The sequence below is a fragment of the Triturus cristatus genome, chromosome 6 (genome assembly GCF_964204655.1).
Source record: "Triturus cristatus chromosome 6, aTriCri1.1, whole genome shotgun sequence".
In the NCBI taxonomy this organism is placed as follows: Eukaryota; Metazoa; Chordata; class Amphibia; order Caudata; family Salamandridae; genus Triturus; species Triturus cristatus.
The window spans coordinates 1,786,098,937-1,786,126,615 of NC_140589.1; the positions used below are offsets into that span (position 1 = coordinate 1,786,098,937).

General features: G+C 43.2%; 1 protein-coding gene across 1 annotated transcript in view; it reads left to right on the plus strand.

Moving 5' to 3' along the window:
* The window catches only part of EPHX2 (epoxide hydrolase 2), a 574,957-nt gene that overhangs the window by 82,470 nt on the left and 464,808 nt on the right, over window positions 1-27,679 (plus strand). Inside the window, exon 5 of the mRNA XM_085613110.1 lies at window positions 26,608-26,730. Coding sequence (XP_085469236.1) covers window positions 26,608-26,730 — 123 coding nt within the window. The remainder of the gene's footprint in view (window positions 1-26,607; window positions 26,731-27,679) is intronic.

The window sequence follows — 27,679 nt, forward strand, 5'->3', positions numbered from 1 at the left end:
TCCAGGCTCTTTTTACATTTATTTTGGCGTCCTGCTCTTCAACAATTTACTCTCCTTCCCATTCACCTCTCCCATCGGGCTGACAAAGATAATACCTCGTCCATAGGTGAGAGCTATTGGCTTTGCCAATGCCTGTTTCCTTTGCAAACACAAATGGTTTGGAAATGTCACCTGGGCAATGAATGAAATTAAATGAGCATATGTAAAGCGCATGGCTACCAGGAGGCCTCCCAGCGCTAGGCATGACCGGTGATCAAGCGGAATAGAATTATTTAGGGAACAGAAGGGTTTTAAGTTGTTTACGGAAGGCAGGATAGCTGAGCTCTTTCCGGAGTTGGAGTGGCAATGTATTCCACAGTTTTCCGACATTCACGGAAAAACGTCTACCGCCACTTCTAGATCGTTTCTAGGTAAATCGATTAGGTGGAGTTCGTCCGAGCGAAGCGTTCTCCTCGCTTTGTAGGGGCGAATCATGGCTGAGATAAGGGGAGGGCCCATCCCTTGCAAGGATCTGTGGGCAATGCAGAGGCATTTGAAGGTAACTCGTTCTTTCACTGGTAGCCAATGTAGGCAGCGGAGGGCCGGTTTTGCAGAGAGTAACTTGGATGTTCCCAACAATAGTCTAGCTGCGCAGTTTTGGACAGTCTGCAATTTGTTAATTACTGAAATCGGAGCTCCTAAATAGAGCGCATTTCCGTAATCCAGCCTTGAAAGCACTAGGGATTGAATCATGGTTTTCTTGGCTTGGGGGGGGGGAGCAGGGGGAGCACTTTTCTGGCCATTCTGATAAAGCCAAAACAGGTTGCGACAGTCTTCCTCGCTTGCATTTTGAATGTCAGATTCTGGTCTACCCAGATGGCCAGACTCTTTATTTCTAGCTTAGGTGCTGGGACTGGGCCAATACATGGTGGCCAAATGTTTCTGAGTGTCGTATTGTCAACGTTACCCAGGATCATAATCTCTGTCTTTCCCCATTCAGTTTCAGATGGGATGCCCCCATCCGTTTTACGACTTCCGTTAAGCAGGCCTTTAGGGTCACTGGGTATTGTGTGGTTTGGTTCAGAGCTTCGACCAGTTGGGTGTCATCAGCGTAGGTAACTATGGGGATCCCAAAAGGGGCCACGATCGAGGCTAAGGGGGCCATATAAGCGTTAAAAAGCGTGTGGCTCAGTGATGATCCCTGCAGCACCACACACAGGAGGGGCCGGGGTTTAGAGCTCACGCCTTCTTCAAAAACCTGGAACGAGTGTCCTTACAGGAAGGAGCGCAGCCAATTCAGTGCGGTCTCGGCTACTCCCAAGTTGCTGAGGCGATGGATCAGGACATGGTGGTTCACCGTGTCGAATGCCACACTCAGGTCTAATAGTATAATGGCTGCAGAGCCAGAACAGATAAAAAAGGATGTTCTGTTTAGAGTAAAAAAAAAAAATCCATAAACTTGGCAAAAACAATACAAATTTCAAGGAGTCTTAATTACGACCTGTGCAGTATATGGACACTGTTAAATGAAACTCTATACAAAGCACCTAACTATTAGAGAAAGAAAAGGGTAAATGCTTATATGCCAGAACAAAACAAATGAATGCGTTTTCTTCTCTCCCTAATGTTTTTTCTCCATTTTAGGTCTCACCTGGGCAGCGCATGCAAGCTGTCTCTTTTCAAGCACCGCCCATATTTTTCATTGGTTCCTCTTAAGGTCCTTTGTTTATGCCGGCTTTTGTTTGGTGAATACCCTTAGTAGTCTCTCCTTTTAGACTTTTGTATCCTCCCATGAGGACATGTGCTCTTACTCTTCATTTTATGTAGGATACTTTGAGAGCACTCTTTTGTTTTTTAGGCCTCCCTCTGCTTGTGTTAAATGTTCGTGTTTAGTTTACTGCTCGTGTTTTGTTTACTTGTGCTGGCTATTTGAAAGATTTGCAGCCGCTTCATTTGCCATGCTTGTTTTTTAATGTGGGCTTTTCGTCCTGTAGCTCTCACTCGATTGTACGTTCACCTGATTCTGTACACTACATTCTAAGGTAGTTTAACCATTACCAGATCAGCATTTAGGTATCTGTAATTTTGTTGAATTCTGTATTTTGTTTCAAATCGCCATTATTGACATTTTATGAATGTTTTTTTGTAGTAGACATCAGAGAGTCGACGCCACGACTCGAACCCTGTTCCCCAGTTCCAAAGTCAGCAGATCTGTTTGTTACGCCACATCCTCTCTCTATTGAGGACTCAAGAAGAGTGCCTTGGTTATTGCACTGAAGTCCTCATGCACATCTGTCTCCCTATGTTGCTCTCTGCTACCTGCCCCTTCCACTCTCATGCCCTTAAAAAAGCTGGTGCACGCTGAGCAGTGACCTTGCATCCCACAACCTAAGCTCAGCTCAGCATGCGACTATTTTTGTCTGGCTGAGATGCTCCTCTCCAATACGAGGTGGGGCTAAGAGGTAGCTCTCTGTGATGAGCCTAATTTGCACTTTAAATGCAAACTTGTCTGCTTTGTCAGTGCTCGTTGTGTGTTTTACTACCCAGCTTCTTACATGTCACCAGTTGTGATAAGTAACGTGACACACAGCGATGATGTGTTTGCCCACATTTTATTTTTTCACTATAAGAAAAATGTGGGGCGGGATGTGCAAGTGGCGCAGAAAATATATATATTTTTTCTCCACTCAGAACGTTCACACCCCCCTAAGAAAAACACACACTCTGTCTCACTCGCACCCCCTAGTAATGGACACGTTATCCGACAGTGCTATTCTTTTATATGGCATGCTGACAAGCCCTTTCATCCAGGAGGTGAATGGCCAGAGGTGTTTATCATGTGTTTCAGGAGGTTTCCTGGGTTTAGCACAACTTTCGGTCCTTCAATGGTTGCTGTTTAACTTTGCAGGTGCTGGGCTGAGGTGTGAATGTGCTCCAGCGGTGAAAATGGGCGGCTCTGAGCAGGCCCTGCTCACGCTTCAATTCAAGCGGTATTTGTTTAAATGCACCTTAATGCATTTTCATTTATTATCCACAAGGCATACACCACTGCCTGTAATAACAAATATTACTGATGCCTCTGGCACACCATGCGCCCCTCAGGCAGTGCCTAGTTTTCCATTTCAGTGGGATTGAACCTTACCCAGCCCGACACATTCACTCAGACCCTTTGTTCTGCCATTTCTTAGCTAAGTTGTAACCAGGGGGTGTCAAACTTGATTAGTAAGGTCCGCAAACTACTGCTTAAGTTCATGCTTCGGAGGAGGTATTTTGTATAGCAATGCATCGTCACGTCACCATTGGCACATGTAGTAACGGTGCATGTTGTAGCACTTAGGAAAATGTGCTGCATGGCTAAAAACTCATAAGGTCTCAAAGGCGAGAACTATTGGCTTTTCCAAAGCTTGTTTTCCTGGTAGGAAACATCTCCCTTTAAAAAAAGGTCCAAGCATGCACTCCTAAAAATAGCATCAATAAAAGTGTTTGCTGTGCTAAAGTCAACTTTCAGGAACATGCAGAGCTGAATCAAAATACCTAATTTTTTTGCTTTCAACCTACTTCCATTTTGTGGTGGAATCCAGTGCGAAAACCATGGGTGAGCCAGAAAAGCTATGTATATCTGAAAAGTAGACAACATTTCAAATTCAACAAGGGTTCATATGTGTAAATTCCTCAAAGTTTTTCCAAATATACTAACCGTTGAAGAGAAGAAATATTGAAAATGAGTATAAAAAAACAGCCAATTGTGTAAATGTTTTCATCTGTAATTGTTTGTCACGAAGGCCGGTTTACAAAAGCACGGTTTCTTTACGTTTGCTAGACCCTTTTGGTTGTGGGGATGTATAGGATTTGTACGTTCTCCAATCACCTGAGGCTTCCCAAAGCCAACAACTGAGCTGCATCGTACAATGGTTTTCTATCGTGTACTGAGTATAGACAAACTGATATGGTGAAATGTGTAGAGTGAAACTATGTATCAATGTAACCTATGTATTTCTTAAATGACCCCAAGATATGGAGTTTAGGAGCAGTGGTTATTTGTACATCTCTGAATTTGAGGGTCTTTTTCACAATGTCTTCTTTCTTACACACTGGCTTACATTTAGAGGACACAAATGCAGCAAAATCCAATTAGCAATAACAAAGATTCTACTATTCTGTGCTCCCTCATGTCTTCCGAAAAAATGATACCTCACTTGTGTGGGTAGGCCTAGCGCCTACAACAGTAAACAGCCCAAAACACAACATGGATACATCACATTTTTCCACTAAAACCTGTCCTATTTTTTTTAAAGTGAGTAGCTATGGATTTTGGGCCCTAGCTCAGCACCTAGAGAGACCTACCAAACCAGTACATTTTTAAAAACTAGACACCTAGGGGAATCCAGGATGGGGTGACTTGCGTGGCTCTCACCAGGTTATTTTACCCAGAATCTTTTGCAAACCTCAAACTTTTACTAAAAAAAACAATTTTGCTCACACTTCTCTGATGGAAAGTTCTGGAATCTGCGGGGAGCCACAAACTTCCTTCCACCCAGCATTTCCCTTAGTCTTCCGATAAAAATGATACCTCACTTGTTTGGGTAAGTCTAGTGCCCGCGACAGGAAACGACCAAACACGCAGCATAGGCCCGTTTTTAGGTCTCGCCTGAGCCAGCGCATGCGGTGCTCTGGCGAGACATTTAGTAAGCGGGTTTTCGAAGTGCTACCCACAGGCTTTTTCCGGCCACCAGCTTGCTGTTACGCGCACAAGCGTGCGCGCCTCGCTCCGCCTCTCCAATGCTGCACACGCATCCCTCGCGTGCTTAGCGCAGAGTGCGTCATCGCGATCGCAATGACTTTTGCTTTCACGGTGCGCTGCTAATGCTTGTTTGCTTGGCAGTTCAGCTAACAATCGTGTTTTGAATTAAACGTTGTTTTCTTCTTCGTTCTCTTGAGAATACCTTTCTTGCTCCCCATTTAACTACTGGGCATGTAATACTGCATCATTTTGCTGGTAATCGTCTATTCGCATATCCTGATTTAGAACTCTTTTTCTGAGTGATTCTCCCTAACCAGACTACTCTGATTAGTTCAGTAAATTAGTTTGTGTTGGCCCGGACGTAATGTCCACTACTTTTGTGGGGGAGGTGGGGGTGGAGTAGGGCTTCGGCAGAGGAATTTATTCATATATATATATATATATATATATATTGAAGTTCAGAGTGCATTATGTAGCTGCTTGATGGTGCTTTATATAGCAGAGAAAAGTGGTTGTAAATTCAGAAAACGTTTGTGAGGAGAAACAAGATGGCCTCCGTAGTCAGGATGATCAGGGTACTCTGCGTGATTACAGTAGATGGGATGAAAAAGATTTAATTCAGACCAATGGGAAAGCTGTAGTTAGGACCGAAATAGTCACGCACGAACACAATGTCACTTTGTGATGGGACAAAGGCTTGCGCATCGGCTATATGGTGCATTGAAGTTCGAAAGGAATTGTGCCAGAGAGTCATTCCACTTTGTTGTTAGCTCCAGACTGACATGGAGAGGTGAGTTTTCAGACCTCTTCAAAATGTAGGAAGCCTTTCTCAAGTTCCTATGATTGCATTTTCTGAGGTGTGCATGCACTGCCTGGTTTTAGGAAATACAGTGAAAGATATACTTAGGAAGTTTCAATATCCACTGGTGTGCGTGGATAATGTGCCACATCTCCATGAGTCATGTGGAGGGCAGAGGCTTTGGGCTACCACCGGCTGCGAGCTGGCATGCGTCACTCACCTTCCCCCTCACTAGCATGTGATGAGGGCTGCACGAACATCCAGAAGATTCAAAGATGGCGTCTATTATGTAGACCATATCATTCCTTTTACTGTTCTCTGCTTTTCGTTGTCTCATGCACAAATGTTCCGAAAGTATACATTTTTCTTCAGAACCCAGGCACAGTCACGTCTTTGTGAAATCTCTCTTGCATCTGGTGCAGCTTCTCAAGGATGCAACACTTATTGTTTTACATGTATAATTTGAACATCTTACATTTGGGTCCAAGTGATGAGAGCAGATTTGGTCGTTCTCACTAGACTTGGATAAATGAACTATCCTTGCACCTAGCATGTCAGAATGTCAATCCTGTTCTTCTGTCTGCCAAGTCGTATATTTTATAAGTTTTACGTCTCTAACCAACAATATTGTTTTTTATTGTAATTTAAAGGAATAAAACTTTATGGTAATGCAGTCATAAACTGAGATTTCATTGGCACACTTTATGCTACTTCTAAACTACTGCCGTTTGCTTGCCTGCCTTGTGAACGCTCACTGGTATTGCGATTTACATTATAATATTAGTGTCCTAGATTGTCATGTAACTTGTATTCAATATGGAGACACTATTCCTGCTCGGGGTTTGGATGTCGTTGTGTTGATCTATTGATTTGAAGGATGGCAAATAATGGTGTCTGTTGGGTTTAGGAGACTCCTTTCGGGTGGCAGTGAAGTTTACTGTGCGGTGTACTTATAAAATAAATTAGGAGACTCCTTTCGTGTGGCAGTGAAGTTTACTGTGCGGTGTACTTATAAAATAATTTAAAAAAAATAAAATTAATAAAATGAATTTAAATGATTGGTAAGAAAGAGATCTAAGGGCACAATCCTGGAAAAGGCGTATGTTTCAGCATCTTATTTACTCACCATCCTAAAACAAGCATTGGCAAAACTGATAGGTCTGGCCTTGGCAGGCTGTGCAGTGACGAATGTATTTATCCTGTGAGTATATGCTCCAAAATTAAAGGGGAAAAAATAAAACGGGGCAACCTAATCATGGATACTTGTACCTGTGTTTAAAATTAAAAACAAAATCACTTATGTGGCCATTTTGCGATTAATGTGTTTTAAATAATAAGCCATTCTGTTGTGCCATGCTTTTTATATATTATTAGTTGTGAAGGACAGAAGAGTAAATTGCCACCTAACCAAACACTCAAATCACACGTTGCAATGTTGTTTAAACATTTTATAACTTTAAAAAGAGGCAGAAAACAAATCACCATCTAAGTGGGCAGTCAAAATAAATAGCCAGCATTTAGTGTTAACATAAAAAATAAATAGTCTAAAAGAAAACATTTTAAGCCTCCTCTGTCACTGAATAGGCAGGGACTATATTTAGGAGAATGTGAATAAATGGTGCGCAGGCAGGCTTTGTGGAGTCCATTAAATTGAAGGGAATCATTGGGCAAAGTGGACTGACCAGTTTCTCCAGGCTGTGGTGGGCAGAAGCAAAATGTGAGTGCCCATTTAACATACCAGGGATGAGGCTTTATGCCTAAAATCCCCTCTCTGTTTGCATATTATGTGTATATTTGTAAAACAAATAGTCTGACGAGACAGCTAGAGCTTTCTCAAAGGTCCGGCCTAAAAATAAAAGGAAAGGTAATTTTAGAAAACTTGAGTTTGGCAAGTTCTTCCATGAGGGTTGATTGAAAGCCCCTATATATGTATGCATTTTAGTTGTGATTTGTTTGGGAAACATATACCTGTTAGGCCAGACCTTAAAAGATGAGAGCTGATGTGAGCAAGCAGTTCAGATGCTGCCAGTTGAACCAGGCTCTCTCTACCATACAACCAGATTCTATAATCCTGTGCAAATTGGCTTCAGCCCCGTTTGTGTGATTACACCTGTATGTAGCACTTCATTTGCAAAATAAACAAATACATCAATAAAACAAGTGGGGGTGGCAGAGTTTTTGATGCCAGCTTGTCCAATGCCAAGATAGCAAATACGTATGATGCTATTGTATTCTGTTTTTTGTGTGGTCTTTTGTCTGCCCTGGACGTCAGATTTGTTCTGCCTGGTTTAAAATGTATGCGAATGTACGTTGAATTCGACTTTACACATTCTGGGGTGCGGGAGAGTTGGAGAAAGCTGTGGTCGAACCTTGCTGCATTACCAGACAACCATTTGTTGGCAGCATAAACACACTACTTTTTCACAATATGTCTTCCATATATTAAATGCCTAGGTTTGAATCCATGTTAGGCCTCTTTCTTCCTTACCCCACATTCCCTCTTCATTTCATTCATGCATGTTAGAATACATTTAGAATAGACTAAATGTGTAAAGCACAACAATTGCCCATAGCGGCAGAACTGCAAGAGTCACCAAAACAATGACAACAAGCATTGGCATAGCCAATAGGGCTTGTCTTTGGGACCTAATAAGTGTTTAGCCATGCAGCAGTTGATGTTGTTGCACCAAGGATATTGTGCTGCATAACTAAATACTTATAAGGTCCCAAAAGCGAGACCTATTGGCTATGCCAATGCTTGTTTGCAATGTGGGTAGCTATGGATTTTGGGCCCCAACTCAGACGGCATTTTCCTTACATTTCTGTGATGGAAACTTCTGGAATCCGCAGAAATCCACAAGATTCCTTCCACCCAGCTTTGCCCCACTTGTGCCGACAGGAATAGATCAAACCAAGATCAATGGGAGCCCTTGTGTAGGAATGTTGTGGCTCCCCACAGATTCCAGAAGTTCTCCTTACAGAAATGTGTGATTTTTGTCAAAGTTTGAGGTTTGCAGTGCATTGTGGGTAAGAAAATGTTGTGGGATGCATATGGACTCCCCGATGAAAGTCTAGTTTTCAGAACTGTCTGGATCTGGTAGGTTTTTCCAGGTGGCAGCCTAACCAAGCCAAAAATGTGTGCCGTTCACGATTGCAAGTGGTACAATATTGGGAATTAGCCACACTCTCATTGCCCATATGTAAAAACAACACAAATCAAATGTCATCTTGCTTGCCATTGGGATGTCCATAGGGGAGCTGAAAGACTGCTGAGGTTTTAGGTATGATTGTGGGGCCTGATGTTAGGATGGGCAAGACCCACCCCATTATTTTATTTAAAATATATATTCCCGCCATACAGTGGGCTTTTTCCCCTGACTGTTCTCACATTTAGTTGTAGATGGGGCATAGCCATACCCATGGGTGGGGCCATTGCCATGCTGGACACCCCCCACTCCCATATTTAAAATATTCAAATAAAACATCCCTGGCATCTAGTGGGCTTTGTGCCTACTGGGGGGGCATATTGGGAGTAATAAGCCCAATGTGCCCCCCCGGGGGGTATAAAGTCTGTTTCCCCATTTATTTGGGTTGGGACATGACCATGCGATGCTGGGCAGCCTCCACCCCTATATTTTGTATAACTAAAAAATCTCTGGGGTCTAGTAGGCTTACTGCCTCCTGGTTGGGGCAGATCGGGGTTGAGATACACCTACGAACATTGATTTTGTAAAAGTAAACAAACCCATAGGCTTTTTTTACTTTCACTTTTACTGCAATGACGTCAGTGCGCCCTTCACAGGAATCGTCATTGCAGTAAAGAAAACAAGCATTGGCATAGCCAATAGGTCTCGCCTTTGGGACCTTATAAGTGTTTAGCTATGCAACAGTTGCATAACTAAATACTTATAAGGTCCCAAAAGCGAGACCTATTGGCTATGCAAAGCGGCCATGCGGCCGTGAAAGTAAAAGTGATGGCGATGACGATCAAACATCAAGGCGGCCGTGCAGCCGCGAAAGTGAAAGTAATCGCGGTAAAATGCGACGCGCGCGCCCGCGCACATGCACTGTAGCTCTAGGCTGGCCTGGTAGCACTTTTTGGAGCCCTCTCAATAAGTCTCGCCAGACCAACCAGGCTGCTCGGGAAGCTCTTCCCGAGCAGCCTAATGGGAAAAAGGGCTCCCTCTTGTGCAGAGCACCAGAGGGGCCTTTATGTACCTCCCCAATGTTGGCCGATGGCTGACCCCTGCACCTGAAGGCGGCACTTAAAAGGTTAAGCCCACTCCTATCTCTACACCTTCTGCATATTAATCATAAAGGAAGTAGAGCTGTTGCGGGGATTCTGCTCATGCACAGAACTATGCGCAGGAAACCAGGACCTCAGTGAATTGTGGTGTACCAAAAAACTCACCTCAGTACCTAGAACCCCTATCCGACTAGTATCAGTGTCTCATATGTTCTCCGTATCATATCGAAGCTACCAATGATTAGACAACCCAGAACAAGCGACTTAGAATACTCTCAGGAATGGTGGGAATTAGAAACAACTTTTCGTTGTTATTCTCATATCAGTCCACAACGTGAGTAATCCGAGACAAGGAAAAGTTAAAAATGTTTATTTTTAACTATGTGCTCAAAGGTGCAGAACTAACATAAGCAGACAAATGATTAGAAATACAACCATCAGCATTGTTACAATACCATAAAAAACAAACGGAGAAATCATATTACAACGATAGTGGAAACGGGTCTTACAATACCTTGTGTACCACCCTCCCCTGGCTAATAAGCTAGTTTTATATAATAATAGAAGGTCTCTAGGTTTGAATGGGGAACCCCATACCTCAAAGATCAGCTTAGGTGAATCACATCACAGGATCAGCTCTGCTCTCTGTGTCTGGAAAGGTTTTCTCCAAATGTGTCAGAATCATGCATGCAAATGCAATATTAAAGGCACCTGAGTTTCAGATATTTGCAGCTGTGTGCTTGTTGTGTCTAGAGCGTGGGCCGATCAACCTGAATTCAACAGCATACATGGTTATTTGACCTTGACGGTTTCTGCACACAGTGTTCAGACTAAGGTCGCGGTGCACTTCTAGAGATGTGAAAAACAGTCCGTTCTCATGTGAAGAAAAAGCAAGCAAGCAGTTTTACTTTTAATAACAACTACCTGTAGTGTCTTGTGCAAAAGCAGCAAAGTGGCAAGATGGCGCTAACATCGAAAACGCTTATGCTAACATAGCAATGTATGCAGACAAAATCCTGTCTCCACTAAACCCTCCCTTGATCGGACCACGCACAAAAATAGGGAAGAAATGTAGGAACGCAGAGTTCAAGTTCGAGTGAGACCGAACCAAGTTCATATATTGCCAACCCGTATAATTGGTAGTGAAAGTTCGAAAAGTTTGTTGGAAAAAAGTAAAAAATCAAAAATCAATCCGGGGCGCTATATAGGCCATTTTGGAGCAAAAAAAACCACAAATAATTCCAGTTTGTACGTGTGGAAGATGGAGACTTGCCAATTTAATCCATCAACGTATAGGCACAGTATTTTGCAACAGCCTCCAAGAGGAAGTCATTGTAATCTTCACTAAATGAGTCAGCCATCCAATCTAATAAACTAAAGGAACATACATCTTCTTTGATTACCGGAGCCTCTAGCACCATCTGAGGACAACTTGCGTGTTCTTCAAGATAACTTCGCGCCAGGAAGTTATGAGCTGCTGCATATATATCCCAATTTCCTAGGATTCCATATGCAGCTGCATAGGCCAATATCCCGGTACCAGAACAGTCTAACTCATGAGCCACTAAGGGACTCATCAGTCAATCATAATCTGGGGCAGGAGACGCCGTGTTCGATAGGCACAAATCCAGAGCCCATTCAAATTAACAATCTAGGTAATGGGAAAAAGGTTGCACGAAAGTAAAGTATGAGAACCGGAAGGAGAATCCATAGGCTACGCTCAAAGTGGCCAGTAGTAGTGTTCCATAGTATTCAAGCATCCGATTGCGGAGTTGAAGCAGCCGGGGCAGGCTGTCGTGTGACACAGATTGTGCAGCCATTGCGGAGCAAACACATCAACAGCAGCACACCAGCAGTCAAGGCGAGGATTAATGGAAGCCCGCCGAAGACGCTGGAAAAAATATTGTTTGGAACCAGGTCACAAGGCCGGAGCCCACAACTTTGAAAAAATGCGGCAAGCCAGTTGTTGACGAGGCATTGAATATAGTGTGAATCAGTGCACCGAAATGAAGTGGGAGATCATTATTTAACAGAGCATGCACCTCGGTGTGGGTGTTTGCTACGTGAAGGACAAATGTTTCAGGAGAGGAAGTTAGGGCGACTTCTTTTTGAGACAATAGAGCCCTTATTCTGCTCATCTTGTTGAACTCAGCTTTCAAGGTTGGCATGGAAGGCAAGATGGATACATCGCGTCTCCCATGCGGGGGTGGGAAAAGCACATTCTTACAACAGACTACTCTTTGTGAGACAGTAACAATGTACGGAATCCCTACTAGCATCCCGCAGCATGCCTCATTATTTAAAAGCAGATAGCTACCATTAGCTAATAACTTGAAAGTGAGTGTAATCGCTGGCACAGGATTTCCCTTCAGAATGCAAGCTAAATTTGGTGTGTGAATGTTGCATGCGCCATGCAATTGGATGTTCCTACAAACTACTGAGTGATCAGGTGTGGAAGTGCAATCCTCTCCTTTTAAATAAACCTCTTTACCCTCTCTCATGCACCTGTATGTAAGTGGGAGCGACCAAACTTCATGGAGAAAAGCGGTACCTAGTGGTTCATATCTGCCTAAGGCACAGTGTTTCATACATGAACTGAACTTAAACAATGGAAAAGGTAGCGTGATTAACCCATGCATAAGCCACACAGCTGAGTTCTATTCGGTCACAGAGAATGGTAAGGGTTCTAACTTTTCAATACCTATTTACCTATTATCAGTCTTTATTTCGATTTTTTCCAATCATTAAAGACACATACAACAATATATACACTAAACATTAGCATCCATTAAAACATAGTATATTACAAATTTAAAAATTGAGTTTACCCATTTTTAAAATCTTAAAAATTAAATTATTTACAGAAATGTTAATATTGCACGTTTTATCCCTAATACAGATTTTACGTCATTAAATATACACAATTTTCTTAATCATAGATGCTAGCAGGCACCACATAATATACAAGTAAAGTGGAGATTTGATACAGATCCAGGGCTTCCACAGTTAAAATATATATGGACACATAATAGTCATTACAAGACAGGGCTGACATTCGTGGCACTTAATTTCATCATGTTGTTCCTACGATTGTCCCACATCCAATTCAAAAATGTTGCCAGTGCTATTACAATATATTCCTGTAGATTTGTTTTCAGAATACGAAATCCAGTTTCGCTCGATCTTGTGCCAAATTAAGCACACATCAGCTTTATCCATTTATCTCTGGGGCACTTATAAGCTGGACAAACAAATAATAAATGCATTATAGACTCATCCATCAATGGGCAAACGGAACATTTAGAGTCCTTTCCATTTTGCCATGTTGACGTAAACGTTTTTATGGGAAGTGAGCCTACTCTAAACTGTTGATACAGTTTCCTATCACTAGGTTTGGAAATAAAATCCCAATAAGCTTCAAACCTTGTTTCAAGCTTGTGCTCCAAAAAGATACCAGTAAGAGAAGTATTTTGGGTAAGTGAGATGGACTTGAAAAAAACCATGTTCCAGTATGCTTCCTTATAATCTTTTTTTGATGGAAACGAGCTACCTGCTGGGTCCTCCCAGAGATGTCTTAGCCCCATATCAACCAGCGTGCCCCTAATCTTTTGCAACCATTTGGTTTTGCTTGTTAGGTCGTATTCTTTTACATATTTTAATGCATTGGCATAAGTTATCAGCTCCGGCGTAGTCCAGAGCCTTCTCCAGTAGGCTATAGGCCTAAGACGTGCTATCTCCTCAAATGCAGTGCAGCCCAAATCTAAAAAGAGGGGTTTGAGAGGGGTAGATTGAGGGAGACCTGTTAAGGATCTCATAAACTTATTCTGGGCTGTGGCTAGAGGTGTTACATTTTCAAAGCCCCAGAGCTCGGCACCATACAGTATTGAGGCCCTAATCTTAGCATTATAAATCGTAAATGCAGGCCCAACCGGCTTAGCTTTTGAAAGTCGGTGCTCTTTTAATAAGGCACCCGCTAGTTGGGCATTCCTAAGAGTCAATAAGTCTATCTGTGGCTTCCAGTTTAGCTTTCTTCCTAGGATAACTCCCAAATATGTGAAAGTGTCAGTTTGTTCCAACAGAGTGTTGTCCATAACTACTCTCCCTTTCACTATGTTATGTCTATGTAAGACCATGAATTTTGTTTTGTCAACATTGACTATTAACTCATGGTCCTTGCAGAAAACCGTAAATCTATCCAAGGCACGTTGGAAAGCTGTTTGTGTCTTGGAGAGAATTAGGGTATCCTCTGCAAACATTAATAGGGGTACCTTCTTGCCAGCAAGTATAGGTGCATCTGTTGGGTATGTTGTGAAGTAAGTGACAACCCTGTTAATAAACAAGTAAAAAAGGGTAGGAGCCATAACACACCCCTGTCGAACCCTTTTGCTTACTGGGAACCCATCCGTTACCTTCCCTTGTGATCCCCAGCGGACTTGAGCATAATTTGACTCATGCAATTTAACAATTAAAAAACAGGAGTTCTGAGGGCATCCCTAGTTCCTTTAATAATTCCCATAAATTAGTACGGGGGACTAAGACAAACGCAGACTTTAAGTCTATAAAAGCTGCGTATAGAGTTCCCTCAGCTATAATTACTGTACTCCAATAAATCAACATAAACCTAAAAACTTGGTCAATGGTACTGACATGGGGGCAAAAACCTGCTTGTAATGTCGATAAAATATCATGATTGCCTATCCACATGTTAATTCTGCTCAACACAAGCCTGGCCAAAATGTTTTGCATTGTGTCGATTAGGCTTATAGGCCTATAGTTACTTGGGAGGGTACCGTCCCTTTTTTTGACTAGGGGTATAATTTCGGCACCATGCCAGGATTCCGGAATAGGAGCCCCTCTGGCTATAGCATTAGCTAATATATGTATATATTTTACCCAGTTGGCCCTGTCATGTCTAAAGAGATCTGCTGAAATGCAATCCAGACCGGGGGCCCTTCCCGTTGGGATCGCATCCTATGCAGTTTCTACCTCCCTGATCCCAAAGGTCAATGTTGTATCAGGAACTATTTCAAAGTGATTCTTAGGGCTATTTGGCAAGGCAGCAAATTGTGCCTGGAAATAGGAAACCCAGTGTTCAGGCGCAACGTTGTTAACCGGAGCTAGCCTAGTTTCTCCACTGCCCCATTTTACTGTCTGCCAAAATTCCTGCATATTTTTCCCATTGCTGGCTTGCAGGAGCTCATTCCATCTTTGATCGTCAAACTCCTTTATTGCTATGTATTGGGCTTTTTTATATGCGATCCGAGCGGTTTTGATCTCCTCTAATGTTTTGATCTTAATAGCTTGTGATAAATGCTTATACGCAGTTCTACAGGCCTTATTATACCACTTGGCTGATTTTTGGGCTTCTCGACTATTCGTTTTTTTTTTACCTTAACAAAGAAACATTTAAGCTTTGCAAACAGTTCTTCATGGCCCTTCGTAATCTCAATATCGAGGTCAGCTTGAGTGTCTAAATCTAAAATGGCTGTTAAAGTGGTTTCCACCCCCACCTTCATTTGCACTAGTGAGCTAGGATTTTCCATTAATGTTATCCATTTTACCCTTCGCATGTCATTAGTCATGATTACATCTGCAGTTGCTATCTTAGGAATTGCAGACTGTGTTTCTAACCCCTTTATCTGTACAGTTAATAGTAAGGGGTTATGATCACTCTCAATCCTCTGATGGATCTTCATATCAATTAGACAGGGCCACAGCTCCAGGTTAATAAGAAGATACTTGATGCGACTACCTCTCACCCCATTATTATAGGTGTGCTGGCCCCCGCTGTCCGATAGTGTCCTCCCATTTACAGCCCTGATGCCCCGCTCCAGACATAGATATTTTAGCTGGAGTGCAGCCTCAGTCCATTTTTTTATAGGTGTTAATGTTAGCAATGGGATGCCCCAAAGCGAATCCTCATCGCTAGTGGGGGCACTATCTTCATAGCCAAGGGACTCAAAGGAACAATTAAAATCGCCTACTATTACCATATGGTTTTTCCCTCTGTGATTCTCAATGAGGGTATCTAGCATAGAGACAGTATTTGAGATTTTCCCTCCCACCATTCCTCTTGCATAGACATTAAGTACTACTATGTCTAAATCATGTTCAGAACGTAGCATTATAGCCAATATATCAGGGCTATCAATTGGTATTTCTTCAGCCCGTAGTCCTGGTTTTTGCCTTATCCAAGTGGTAAGCCCCCCAGAGGGTCTCCCTTTTTGTCCTGCAATAGCAGGTTTTACAAAATTCAGGTAACCGGGGCGGAAAATAGGAGTCAGAGAACATGTTTCCAGAAAAGCCCAAATATCTTGCTCCCCTATAAATAGTGACCATTCTTCAGACGCTGTCTTGGATTGTAGGCGGCAATGTTCCAAGATGCAATGGCTAAACACCAGATTACTGGCGCGTCGCTACGGGTGTCAATGCCCATCTGTTGGCTAATTCCCTGCTTTGTAACCGAGTAACTTGGTTCCAGCCCCTTTACTTCATCCTCCCTGGTCAACATCCGGGGGAAGTCTAAAACCAAGTGTCCCTGTTCTTGCCAAGAGTTTAGCCAATTATTATAAAAATATTTGCTGTGACTTATCATCGAACTTAGGCTGTCACCATTGACAGCATCTTGGTCGTGCTTACTCACGCTGCTCACTATTTGGTGTAATTGCACTATCTGTTGTTCAACGCCAATATCAGGGACTGGTGTAAGCTGGCCTATACTACATACTGCGTGTTTTGTATTTACTGGCTGTAGTCAATCGCAGGCATCTAGGTCAGAAAGGGGAGCAAATCTATTATCCAATCTTAGATCGGGTAGCCTATTTGAGCCTCTCAGGGACACCCATGTCTGACTCTTTATGTGGTCGGGATAGCTCCCTAATGTTTGTTGGGAGGGTGATCTATAGAAAAAACGGTAAGACGATAATGTTTCTGGGATTCCTATCTGTGTTTCTTCCCAGATTGTCTAAGAGAAAATTTACAATGAAAGCATTATTAAAATTTAGAACCACACAATCACATTCACAATCTCCCTCAGTTTCTTTCCTTGTGGGCCTATCCAAGTGACTTTTTTTGCCATACTCCATTGACTTTGTATATCCCCATTTGGGACCCACAACCCCTTCAATTTTTGGACCACGCAGTGCATAGCTTTAGTCATTAATTGAGTAGTAGATTCTGCCAGTCCTTCTCGTAGTGGAGGCACATTTCCCAGTAAGACCACCAGGGGTGCGGCCACAGGAGGCAAGTGGAGGGCCTGTACTCCTGCCTTGGATAAACCACGGTCCGTTCTCACATTCTTTGTGTTGGCATCAAGATCACTTTTCTCTGGTTGTAAACTACTCTGCCCAATGACTGCAAAATTGGAGTTGTTCGTTGCAGGGTTGATTATCATCCACCACTTTATTCCGACCTTTAGCACAGACTGGGCTCGTATATATTTGAGCAAATTCGGTAGATATATCAACTATTGTGATGTTATCCTCGTCCATACTAGTGGCCGGATTGCTATCTATGTGGGGTACCTGTCTTGGGGGTGTAAACTTCAGCCTTGTTGGTTTGGTTATTTTTGCCGTCATAACTACTTTGCCTATCATTTTTTGTCCGGGGTTTTCCATTCGGCATTGATACTGGCCTTGTTTTCACTAATATGGCCTCTGTCGCACGGAAGTTAGACTTAATTAGGGATTCAAAGCCATTAATTGTATCTTCAATCCGGCTGAATCTCAATGTAATGGGACTTAACATAGTGGAGATCAGGGTTTCCAGTCTCTGCCACATGACCTCATTGATTACCGGACAGGGGACTTGTGTGGAGTCAGGAATGATCATTTCCAAATTGCTCGATATTTCTTGAGGCTGTATCTGCTAAAAACTCTCCCCCTTTTTTGTGTGGCCTTGCTAATTTTGATGGTTTTGGTCTCTGAGAACCCCCCCCCCCCATTCTTTTCACAGAACAGTGGGGGGTCATACCCGGTCCAGAAGGTTTAGTCAATCCTGTTACCCTAGTAGATGCTCTTAGTATCCTACTAGTGGATTCAGACTCAAGCTCACATGATATTAGGCTTGTTGATTGATCAGGAACAGCGTCAGACACCTTTTCACTCACTTTATCAATCGATTTTTCTGGGCTCAGTCGACAGTAAATTGGGGTGCCATGCCCCCCAGGGAAGATCTCTTGTTAGAAAAGGGTTTGAGAGATCAGCGTCGCTCCGTAATTCCTATCTTGTGGTCGAGTACTGAGGTAACCCTTATTAGAAATTGAACCACTGTCCCCACAATACTTCCACCTGCTTGCGCACCTTCTCCCTTTCCCTCACGCTTACTCGTCATTTTACTGAGTTGCTGAGAAGGCTCAAACGTACAAAAGTAAAAAAACAGTGTCCTAATTAACTTGTGGCTTTTAAATGATAAGATTTAAAGGAGACGATCCACTTTACCTTCTGCTGGTAGAGATCTCAGAGGGAGGGCCCAGCCCAGCCTCCTCCGGGCTCTGACGGGCAAGGACGGGCCCACCCTTGGCCCGGGCACGCCCACGCTGCGGGAGCCCTCGACTGTTTTTATGCGCTTCCGGGCGTGTCCCCTTCATGCTGGCACCTCCTGGCGTAAAGCCTTGTGGGGAATGGAGTCCCCCAGAACGAAGTGCGGCGTGTCTGGTTGCGGGTCAGAGCCCCGGGAACAAAGTGCAAGGTGCGGCGTCGGTTCAGACAGAGCTCCCACGCTTTTCAATATGCAATAATGAATATGTCGCATCCTTCATGGACATGAACTGTTTATCAATCAGATTAAACGGCAGGAATAAAGATGATGTATTCATGTACCCAGGGAACTTTCCCAGCCTTCAATGTTTGTAAAGTCCATGCAAACTGCATTATAGAACGCAATTGATTTTGACCATGGAATAAAACAAACATATCATCCTGTACAATATCCACAACAGATGAAACAATATTATCTAATGTGTAAATTCGGGAAGAAAGGGTGTTAATGCTATTATCAATGACAGCAAGCACTTTTTCCAAATTTGCTTGATTGATTGCTCTTAATTTAGAAGCAGCCTCAATTTGAGATCATTTCCAAACTTCGTTGTAAATAGCATATATCCATCTTTTGGACCTGCCACCCACAGGGCCCTTAACAAAATCATTCAAATCTACATCCTTATTTAATTTGGACAAATGAAGTTTAGCCGACGCCAAGGAGGAATGTTTAAGCCAGTTTTGACATAATTTTCCTACGGAATAGGTAGTAACCGAATGGGAGGTTTCAAACCGGGGGTCTACTCTGACCTGTGTATAGCCGGGGATTAGACCCAGAAAACGATGTTGACAGGAATTCAAACTTTTCTGCCATAATAACTATGCTTGAGGATCCAGGATGTATTAGTGATTAGAGACTGCAATTCATCAAGGGACATATCTGTGTGATTATCCCATGTCAGATAAGCGCCCAGATCAGGAATAGTAGGGGCATTCATCTTTTTAGAAGTAGCCAATCCAAAGCAGGTGGTCTGAAAAATGGTAGAATTCAAAAACAACATGTAGTTCAGGATAAGGCATGCACGATGCAATGCCCCAGAACCTTGTACCTGCCAGGTTTTAGAACCCCAAACAGATTTAAGATCAATGGTATCTTTCCACAGTTCATAGCCCCCTATAGCTAATTCATCCATAAAGGACTTCGAATACAGTAATTTTGTATGTATCAGTCTAACTTTGGAAACCGGCCCAGCAGGCATTTTAAAATAAAAGGCTGCAGGTTTAGATACACTGAAATCGGTAAAATATGTAAATTTTTTCACTAAAGTTTTGGAGCTGCCCTCAATGGGAGCTGGACAATGTTCCCATTGTGTATAATTAACGATAGTTCTGAATGTAATCGCTTTATGCAAGAAATTATTGCCATAGTGTTGGTAGCAAAACAACTCTCCATAATTTGCTGAGTCTAAATACAAATCTTCAGCATCAAAAGCAGCATAATATTTCAAATCAGAAAAAAGAGTGTATGTTTTGTTTCACAACATCCCCCATAGAAACACGAAGCACATTGGGGACAATCCCATCTAACACAGGCCAGGCAGTAATATTAACAAAAGTCTGGTCCCTCTTTATGATGTGTGATGAGGAGTGGGGTGCCAAAGTTCCATCAATTAATCTAATTGCAGATCTTTCAGTTAGATAATGTCCATTCACTAGACGGAAAAAGACAACCACAAATCCAATCGACATAAACAAAAAAATAGATCTGAGCACCAGCCAAATGTAAGTCCAAGGGGGAATTAAAAAATGTCTTTTAAACCGAACAGTAAAAATAGAAATTTTCGATGGGGCATTCGATGTTGTAGAGTTAGAGTCAAATGAAAAATGTGACTGGTCAACTGCACTTGATTGCAAACCAGGCAACGACACATCTGTGTGATAGGTATACTCAGTATCTTCAACGGGACCACCAGCCGGTGGAGTCAATAAAGGATTAGTAACTGTATGCATCTCGATGGCAATGTCAGTCCTGTTGGTATTTGCCGGAGCCAAAACAGAATTTCTCAGCATTGCTGGACAAGAGACCGCTGGAGTCATACTAAGAAGAATTGGCCACTTGTTGTAGTTTGACATTGTCAATGGAGATGTACCTGTTATCCTTGCGACCAGGAAGTGGAGGTAAAATGACTGTTCTTGTACCCTGCACACCAAGCACTGGAACCGGTGCACGATAAGAGGGGCCGAACTCCTCCTTGTTCACCACCTTCTCACGGACCAGGTCACCAACTCGAGGTAGCCAGCCAACTACCGGAATCTGAAGTGCAGCATCAGTTGTGGAGGGCAAGTGTTCCTTTGCAAGACTGTCTTGAGTCTCTTGTAGATTCTGTAACACAGCAGAATGATCATCTACGTCAAAGGGTGCGGCCGCCGCCGCCATGTCTAGACCATCAAGGTCCAGGACAAACATTTTTATGCCAAAGAGAATTTCGTATGGGTTCCGCCCACCCAGAGACCTTCTAGGGAGATTATTAAGTGCACGTTGAACGCTATACAAATGGGCCAAGCAGTTCCTGCCAGTACCTAAAACTCTAGCTGTCAAGGATTGCTTAAAGTCACGGTTCATTCGCTCCACAACACTATTGCCCTCAGGCCGGTATGGAGACGAAAATTTGACTTGGACCCCCAAAGATCTCATGGCATCCTTGTACGCCTTAGAGGCAAACGCGGGACCCTGGTCCGAATGGAAAGTACCACATGCAAAAATTCCCACAAAGACACGCAAATCCCTAACGAAAGTTCGAGCATCAGCACTCCTTTGTGGCCAGACCCATAGAAAACGTGTGCACGAATCCACTGCAACTAAGATGTACTTATACGCAGTATCAGAGGAGAAAGGACCGCAGTGATCCAAATAAACACAACCAAGTGGTTATTAGATATGTACAACTGTGTTTGAGGCGGACGCGCAGCAGTAGAAAGTTTAATCTGCTGGCAAATGTCACAAGTAAGGACATAATCACGAGTCTGTTTATACAATCCGCGCCACCAGTAAAGTTGTTGTAAGATAGTGACTGTCGCAGAAACGCCGGCATTCGCCATACCTTCGTGAGCGGCTGTTATCAAAGCAATTCTGCGGTCCGCGTTGGGAATCAATCTGTCACCAACGTCATTTAATTCTCACATGGGGAACTTTATCAGGACTTAAATGATAAGAATATTTAGAAGGGAAACCTTGAGGGTAATTATCACCCTTCTATGTTGCAGCAATGGCTGCCAAGATGTCATCATCAATTTTACTTTTGGATCTTGTAACTGCTGCTACTAGATATGTTGCCACTGCTGTTTTCGCTGCTTCATCAGCTAAACTGTTGCCAACAGCGTGTACCCTGACGCGCTGGTGACCAAGAGTGTGAATTACATTCACGAGCGGCAGACGTTGTTTAAGTTCTGCGACTCAAACCCAAAGCATTTTATGTTTGATTGTGCTACCTTTGGAATCACGATATTCATTTTGAGACCAAAAGAATAAATTGTCGTTGAAAGACTGTACACTGTAATATGAGTCACTCACAATAAGAGAAGTCACTCGAAGATCAACAAACTCCAGTGCAAGCTCCAGAGCCCGTAGCTCTGCCAGCTGGGCGGTACAATCACCCAATGTCTGCGTTTGCACGACATTAGACTTTAATTCTCCATTCACAAAAGTACCAGCCACTATTGCGCAGGCTGCTGAATAAGCGTGCTTAGAATCCGTCGCCGGTTGCGCCGAACCGTCAGTGTAAATGATACAATGGTAATCCTCAAGCGGGCGGAAAAAGACAGAGGAGCTGGATGAACAAATTCATACTGCAAGTACTCCTGAGTCTGCAATGAGGCATCAAAGATGAAAGTGACATCCGGAGACGTCAAAGAAGTGGCCCTATTGTATCCAACGTGGATGCAAAGCTTTAGAATTAGGTACACTGGCCTTCGTCACCGCCTCTAGGGCAGGATATGGTGTGACAACCAACATGCGTTTCCCTTGCGACAGCGCTCTCTCTTTCAGAATCGCCATCTGCACTGCAGTCATAACTTTTACGACAGTTGAAAAGCACATTTCAGCCGAAGTGTACAAGTGTGACTTGTAAGCAATAGGGACTGTGTCTCCCTCATTAAACGTTAAGTACGTGAAACCCACTGCGCCAGGCACAATTCTTATTACGAGGTTTGTGTGGTTATCACGCGTCCATAAGTATTCAGAAGCAAGAAGATCAGCAAAGATTGCAGGATAGCTGAATGTTCTGACAACCAGCTCAATTTGGAAAAAGTAGGTTGTATCAAGGCATATAGCGGCTTGATACGCTGGGCATAATCGGGAATGTAAGTACACTCTAAATAAAAAAACAAACAGCAAAGATTGTAGTTTTTTCAGAGTTGTGGGAGCGCGCAGACATGCGGATTTCTCCAGGAAGTGAGGTGCTAAATCTCTACCTTCGTTGCTGAGTTCATAGCCGAAAAACAACACTGCATACTCTGCAATGTGTGATTTTGCAAAGTTAAATTTTTAACCGAAGTCCGCCAACATGACAATGATGCGGTCAATGCTACACAGATGCGGCTATAATTCGTCGTCTGTGAGATAAATATCATCAACATACGAGTACGCATCAGGGTCAATGTTCTCTAACAGAGATACTACACGTGCGGCAGCCCTGTTTTTGTAGCCCGTGGCTAATCTTTTAAACTGTTTTTGTTTGCCTCCAGAAGTAAAGGCTGTCCATTGACTACTAATAGAGGAAAGGTTATGGCTATAAAAGCCATTGGAGATGTCAAGTGTGGTCTTAAATCTTTTTCTAATGAGACTATCTACGAGGGCAGAAGTGTGGGTGTTTTGTACCGCGCACGTTCGACAATGAGAGTTCAAATGCCGATAATCCAAAACTAGGCGGTACGACCCATCAGGTTTGGTTACAGTGATAAGAGGATTATTCATGGGTGACACACATGTTTCAATTACACCTTGATATTCCAATTGTTCAAGGATTTCTGTGACGTGAGATCTAGCCTCTCGACGCATGGGATATTGGGGTTGTGGCTGTGGCATAGACCGTAACAGAATCTCATGGCTTGGTGATAGTTTATCCCACCCAGCCTAAGTACGGTACAATGCTGGAGCAAGCACCTGTGCCCACTCTTCTGCAAAGTTCTGAGCCTGCTCCTTCGGCACTGTGTGCGCGAAAGATGGGAGGATTACCTCCTCCCCTCAAGGAGCGGCCAAAACGAAAGCTGGGGGCCAGTCTGCCTCTGCTAACAAGATGTCATATGTAGAGTTCAGATTTTCCCCAAAAATCCCTTTTATGGTACGCTGTATGTCACCTTCATTTAAAAGGACTATGTCGTATAGTCTGTCAGGGGGAGCCACTCTAGTGTCAGCAGTTTCTACAGTTATAAATGTGTCAGTTGCTGTCACCTTCAGATATGGACGCAGTGCTTGCCGCACTATTGTAACCTCCACTGCGCTGTCTAGCAGCGTTAGTGCCCATGTCAGGTTCCGAAGCTGTGTTCTCACTATCTGTGGCATACCTCTCTGTTAGTGCAGCAACTTTCTTTTTCTGAAACAGAGGTCTTTGACGTGCAAAGTCGTCCTGCTTGCCTTTACCATCAGCCGGGCGGGGCTGCTCACGTCCTTGTGGGGCACCCCGATCTCTGCCAGCTTCACCTCCACTGGACTGTGAGACCGATGTTTCCTGTGAAGAACGAGGAGAACGTTGATCAGGAACCTGAAATCTATCAGGAGACCTAATTCTTGTATGATCCCGCAATTCGTAAGTGTGTTCAGTAGCCGCTTGGATCGGTGACGCGGGGCAAGACCCCTGTTTATGTTGCTGCTTCCCCTGTTGCCAATTTTGCTCAGGAAAAGCTTGACGGTCATCTTTAGTAGACTTAACCGTCTGAGTTTGCGGTTGCGCTGTTTTAGCAAAAGGCTTAACCCCCAAACTATTGCGGCCAATGGTCTTATAAGCCTCCGCAATAATTTTTGGTAACTTCCGGGTTTATCGACGTCAACGAGGCGCAGCGCATTCGACACCTGAAAGTTAACCGCATCTCCCTTGACGTTAGCAAGGATGAGATCAGCAACTACGTCGAACACACTGACAAGCCTCATACCCAATTTGAGCGCCGCCTCCGGACAGTGCTCATCCTGAACATGCTTAATCACGGAGGGCAATACAGTCATAGACGGTGTGCCGAAGCACTTCACGTAGACCGCTGCAAACACTTAACCCCAGTTCTCACAATCTGTTCCCTCTGGCACTAAGCCTTTCTGCAAACTAATTGTAAGGATCCTGTGTTCTTCCACAGGAGTAGAATTTGGAAATACAGCTTCCAGTTGGTCAAATTTTTCAGCAAGCCAATAAGGCATATCGTCCTTACTCTGGGGGCGCTTGCCCATTACTGAATTAACTATGACGGGACTAATAATGATCCCGGCCGGTCCAACTGGTTGCGTCGCAGTCACAGGTGCCCCCACCTGGACATTGCGAGAGACGTATTGCACTAAAGCCCTATGTACCGCAATCAAGGCGGTATGGAGTTGACGGGGCTTGCAAATATCATGGATGAGGTGTGAACCCGGCCAGGACTGGCCAAGTGGCCCCAGGAATGGACAAGGGACCTAACCGAACCGGAGTTACGGTGTGGGGGAGGGCGTCATTGAACCAAATACGATGCTGCCAAGCAGAAATGGGAATTTCCTGCGTGCTATATGGTGTGTAATTAGTGTGTAATTAGCTGGAACTGCCGTAGGAGTGTATGTGTGAAACGTCTTATCATCCGCATTCACCTCCGGAAAAGTAACCCAATAGTAAAACAGCTCATAGCGTAGCGATGCATCGGCACTCACTATAAAGACAATAGACATTTCATCACCTGGCACCCCGAACTGCGTCAAATGACACGGGAGAGGTGCACGACTATGCGCTACTATAGCAACTTCAGCCGTAAGAGTGAGGGTGTGGCGGACAAATATAAGCACTACTAAGGCGTCTCAATCATAAGACCAAAACGTTAGGTGCACCATGTTGCGGGGATTCTGCTCATGCACAGAACTATGCGCAGGAAACCAGGACCTCAGTGAATTGTGGTGTACCAAAAAACTCACCTCAGTACCTAGAACCCCTATCTGACTAGCATCAGTGTCTCATTCGTTCTCCGTATCATATCGAAGCTACCAATGATTAAACAACCCAGAACAAGTGACTTAGAATACTCTCAGGAATGGTGGGAATCAGAAACACCTTTTCGTTGTTATTCTCATATCAGTCCACAACGTGAGTAATCACAGACACGGAAAAGTTTAAAATGTTTGTTTATTTTTTACTACGTGCTCTAAGGTGCAGTACTTTGGCTAACATAAGCAGACAAATGATCAGAAATATAACCATCAGCATTGTTACAATACTATAAAAAACAAAGGGAGAAATCATATTACAATGATAGTGGAAACAGGTCCTATATTACCTTGTGTACCACCCTCCCCTGGCTAATAGGCTAGTCTTATATAATAATAGAAGGTCTAGGTTTGAATGGGGAACCCCATACCTCAAAGATCAGCTTAGGTGAATCGCATCACAGGATCAGCTCTGCTCTCTCTGTCTGGAAAGGTTTTCTCCAAGTGTGTCAGAATCATGCATGCAAATGCAATATTAAAGGCACCCCAGTTTCAGATATTTGCAGATGTGTGCTTGTTGTGTCTAGAGCGTGGGCCGATCAACCTGAATTCGACAGCATACATTGTTATTTGACCTTGACGGTTTCTGCACAAAGTGTTCAGACTAAGGTCGCGGTGCACTTCTAGAGATGTGAAAAACAGTCCGTTCTCATGTGAAGAAAAAGCAAGCAAGCAGTTTTACTTGTAATAACAACTACCTGTAGTGTCGTGTGCAAAAGCAGCAAAGTGGCAAGATGGCGCTAACATCGAAAACGCTTATGCTAACATAGCAATTTATGCAGACAAAACCCTGTCTCCACTACAAAGCAAGACACTAATCTAGATGTTTGCAAATCCATCAGTAAAGAAATGAGGAAAGGTATTCCTGGAAAACACAGTTCAAGTTATAAAAGTAGCTGCTATGTGGTATAATTTTATAAATGAAATGACACAGACATAGGAAAACATATATAAAGAGCCAAAGTAAGACTTTCAAGCTGTTTTACAATCCTAAAAACTTCTATATTGTCTTAAACTTGCATATGTATTTTTTAGTGTGATGATAATAACTAAAGTTCAGAGTCCATACACACTTTTGAGTTATAATTTGTACTTTCAGAAGGCATTCGCTCTAAATTCTCATTTCATTAATATCTTATTTTCTCCTACACACAGACAATTATGCTGGATGACATTGGAAGTAATCTGAAGCCAGCCCGAGAGATGGGAATGAAGACCATCCTCTTCCAGGATCCTGATGCCGCTTTGAAAGAACTTCAGGATTTGACAGGAGTTCAAGTAGGTGCCAAGAAAAAACTTTAAATGGTGTTTCATTTTCCTGCAAATATCTCCCTTGATCGGGTACTTACTTTATAAGGAATGTGTTTGCATCTACTGGATTTATATGGAGGTACATCTCTGGGTATCCAAGGACTTGAATGTGCCTTAGATGTCAGAGATCAGTGCAGCATAAAAAAGATATGTTCTGTTATGCAGATTTGTAGAGCGCACGGTCACCCAGAGGTTGAGAGCGTGGGTGAAGAGTTTGAAGTGTGCTACTATGTGTTTGGGGAGAGTGGAGCTCCTTTAAGTGTGGTGTGATGTGAGTGCGGTGTGGGATCACCGTTTTGTGAAATTGTTATATATTGATTTCCTTTTGGAGTCATGTAGATTGAGTTCCACATTTGCGATGCATGAAAAAAAAACTTTCTGATGTCAAACTCTTATTCTGTTTGAAAATATCAGGGTTTATGTAACTCAATGAATCGAAGGGATGTCTGTGAATGTGCTATGGCAAAGTTGTTGCATTCATGAATTTTATAGTTAAGGGTTAGGTTTGTGGGCATTTCCGAGTGGGCTCTAGTTCAAAAGTATATAAACACCCACAAACACTTAAATGGGTGGACATCCACATTCACTTTGTAGGTCATTTCCCACCCTTTAAACACCTACAGATTTGCTACTGCCAACAGCAGGATTGTGTTTCAAGGTGGAGGAGGAGAGGTACAGTGGAAACACTTATGTGCTAATCCATGGTTTTGCAAAGTTTTAAAATGCAGGCATTTCCTTATTGTGAGAAATCTGCATAAATTTACAAATTAGAGCACTTTAGATTCTTTGTGAATCTATGAAAAGGCATAAATGTACTGAAAAAATATGCGTATTCCAGTGGAATCAGATACCCAACGTCTTGACCGTAGAATCTGTGAATCGGTCCCAAAATCTTAGATCCATATGCTGTGCTGCG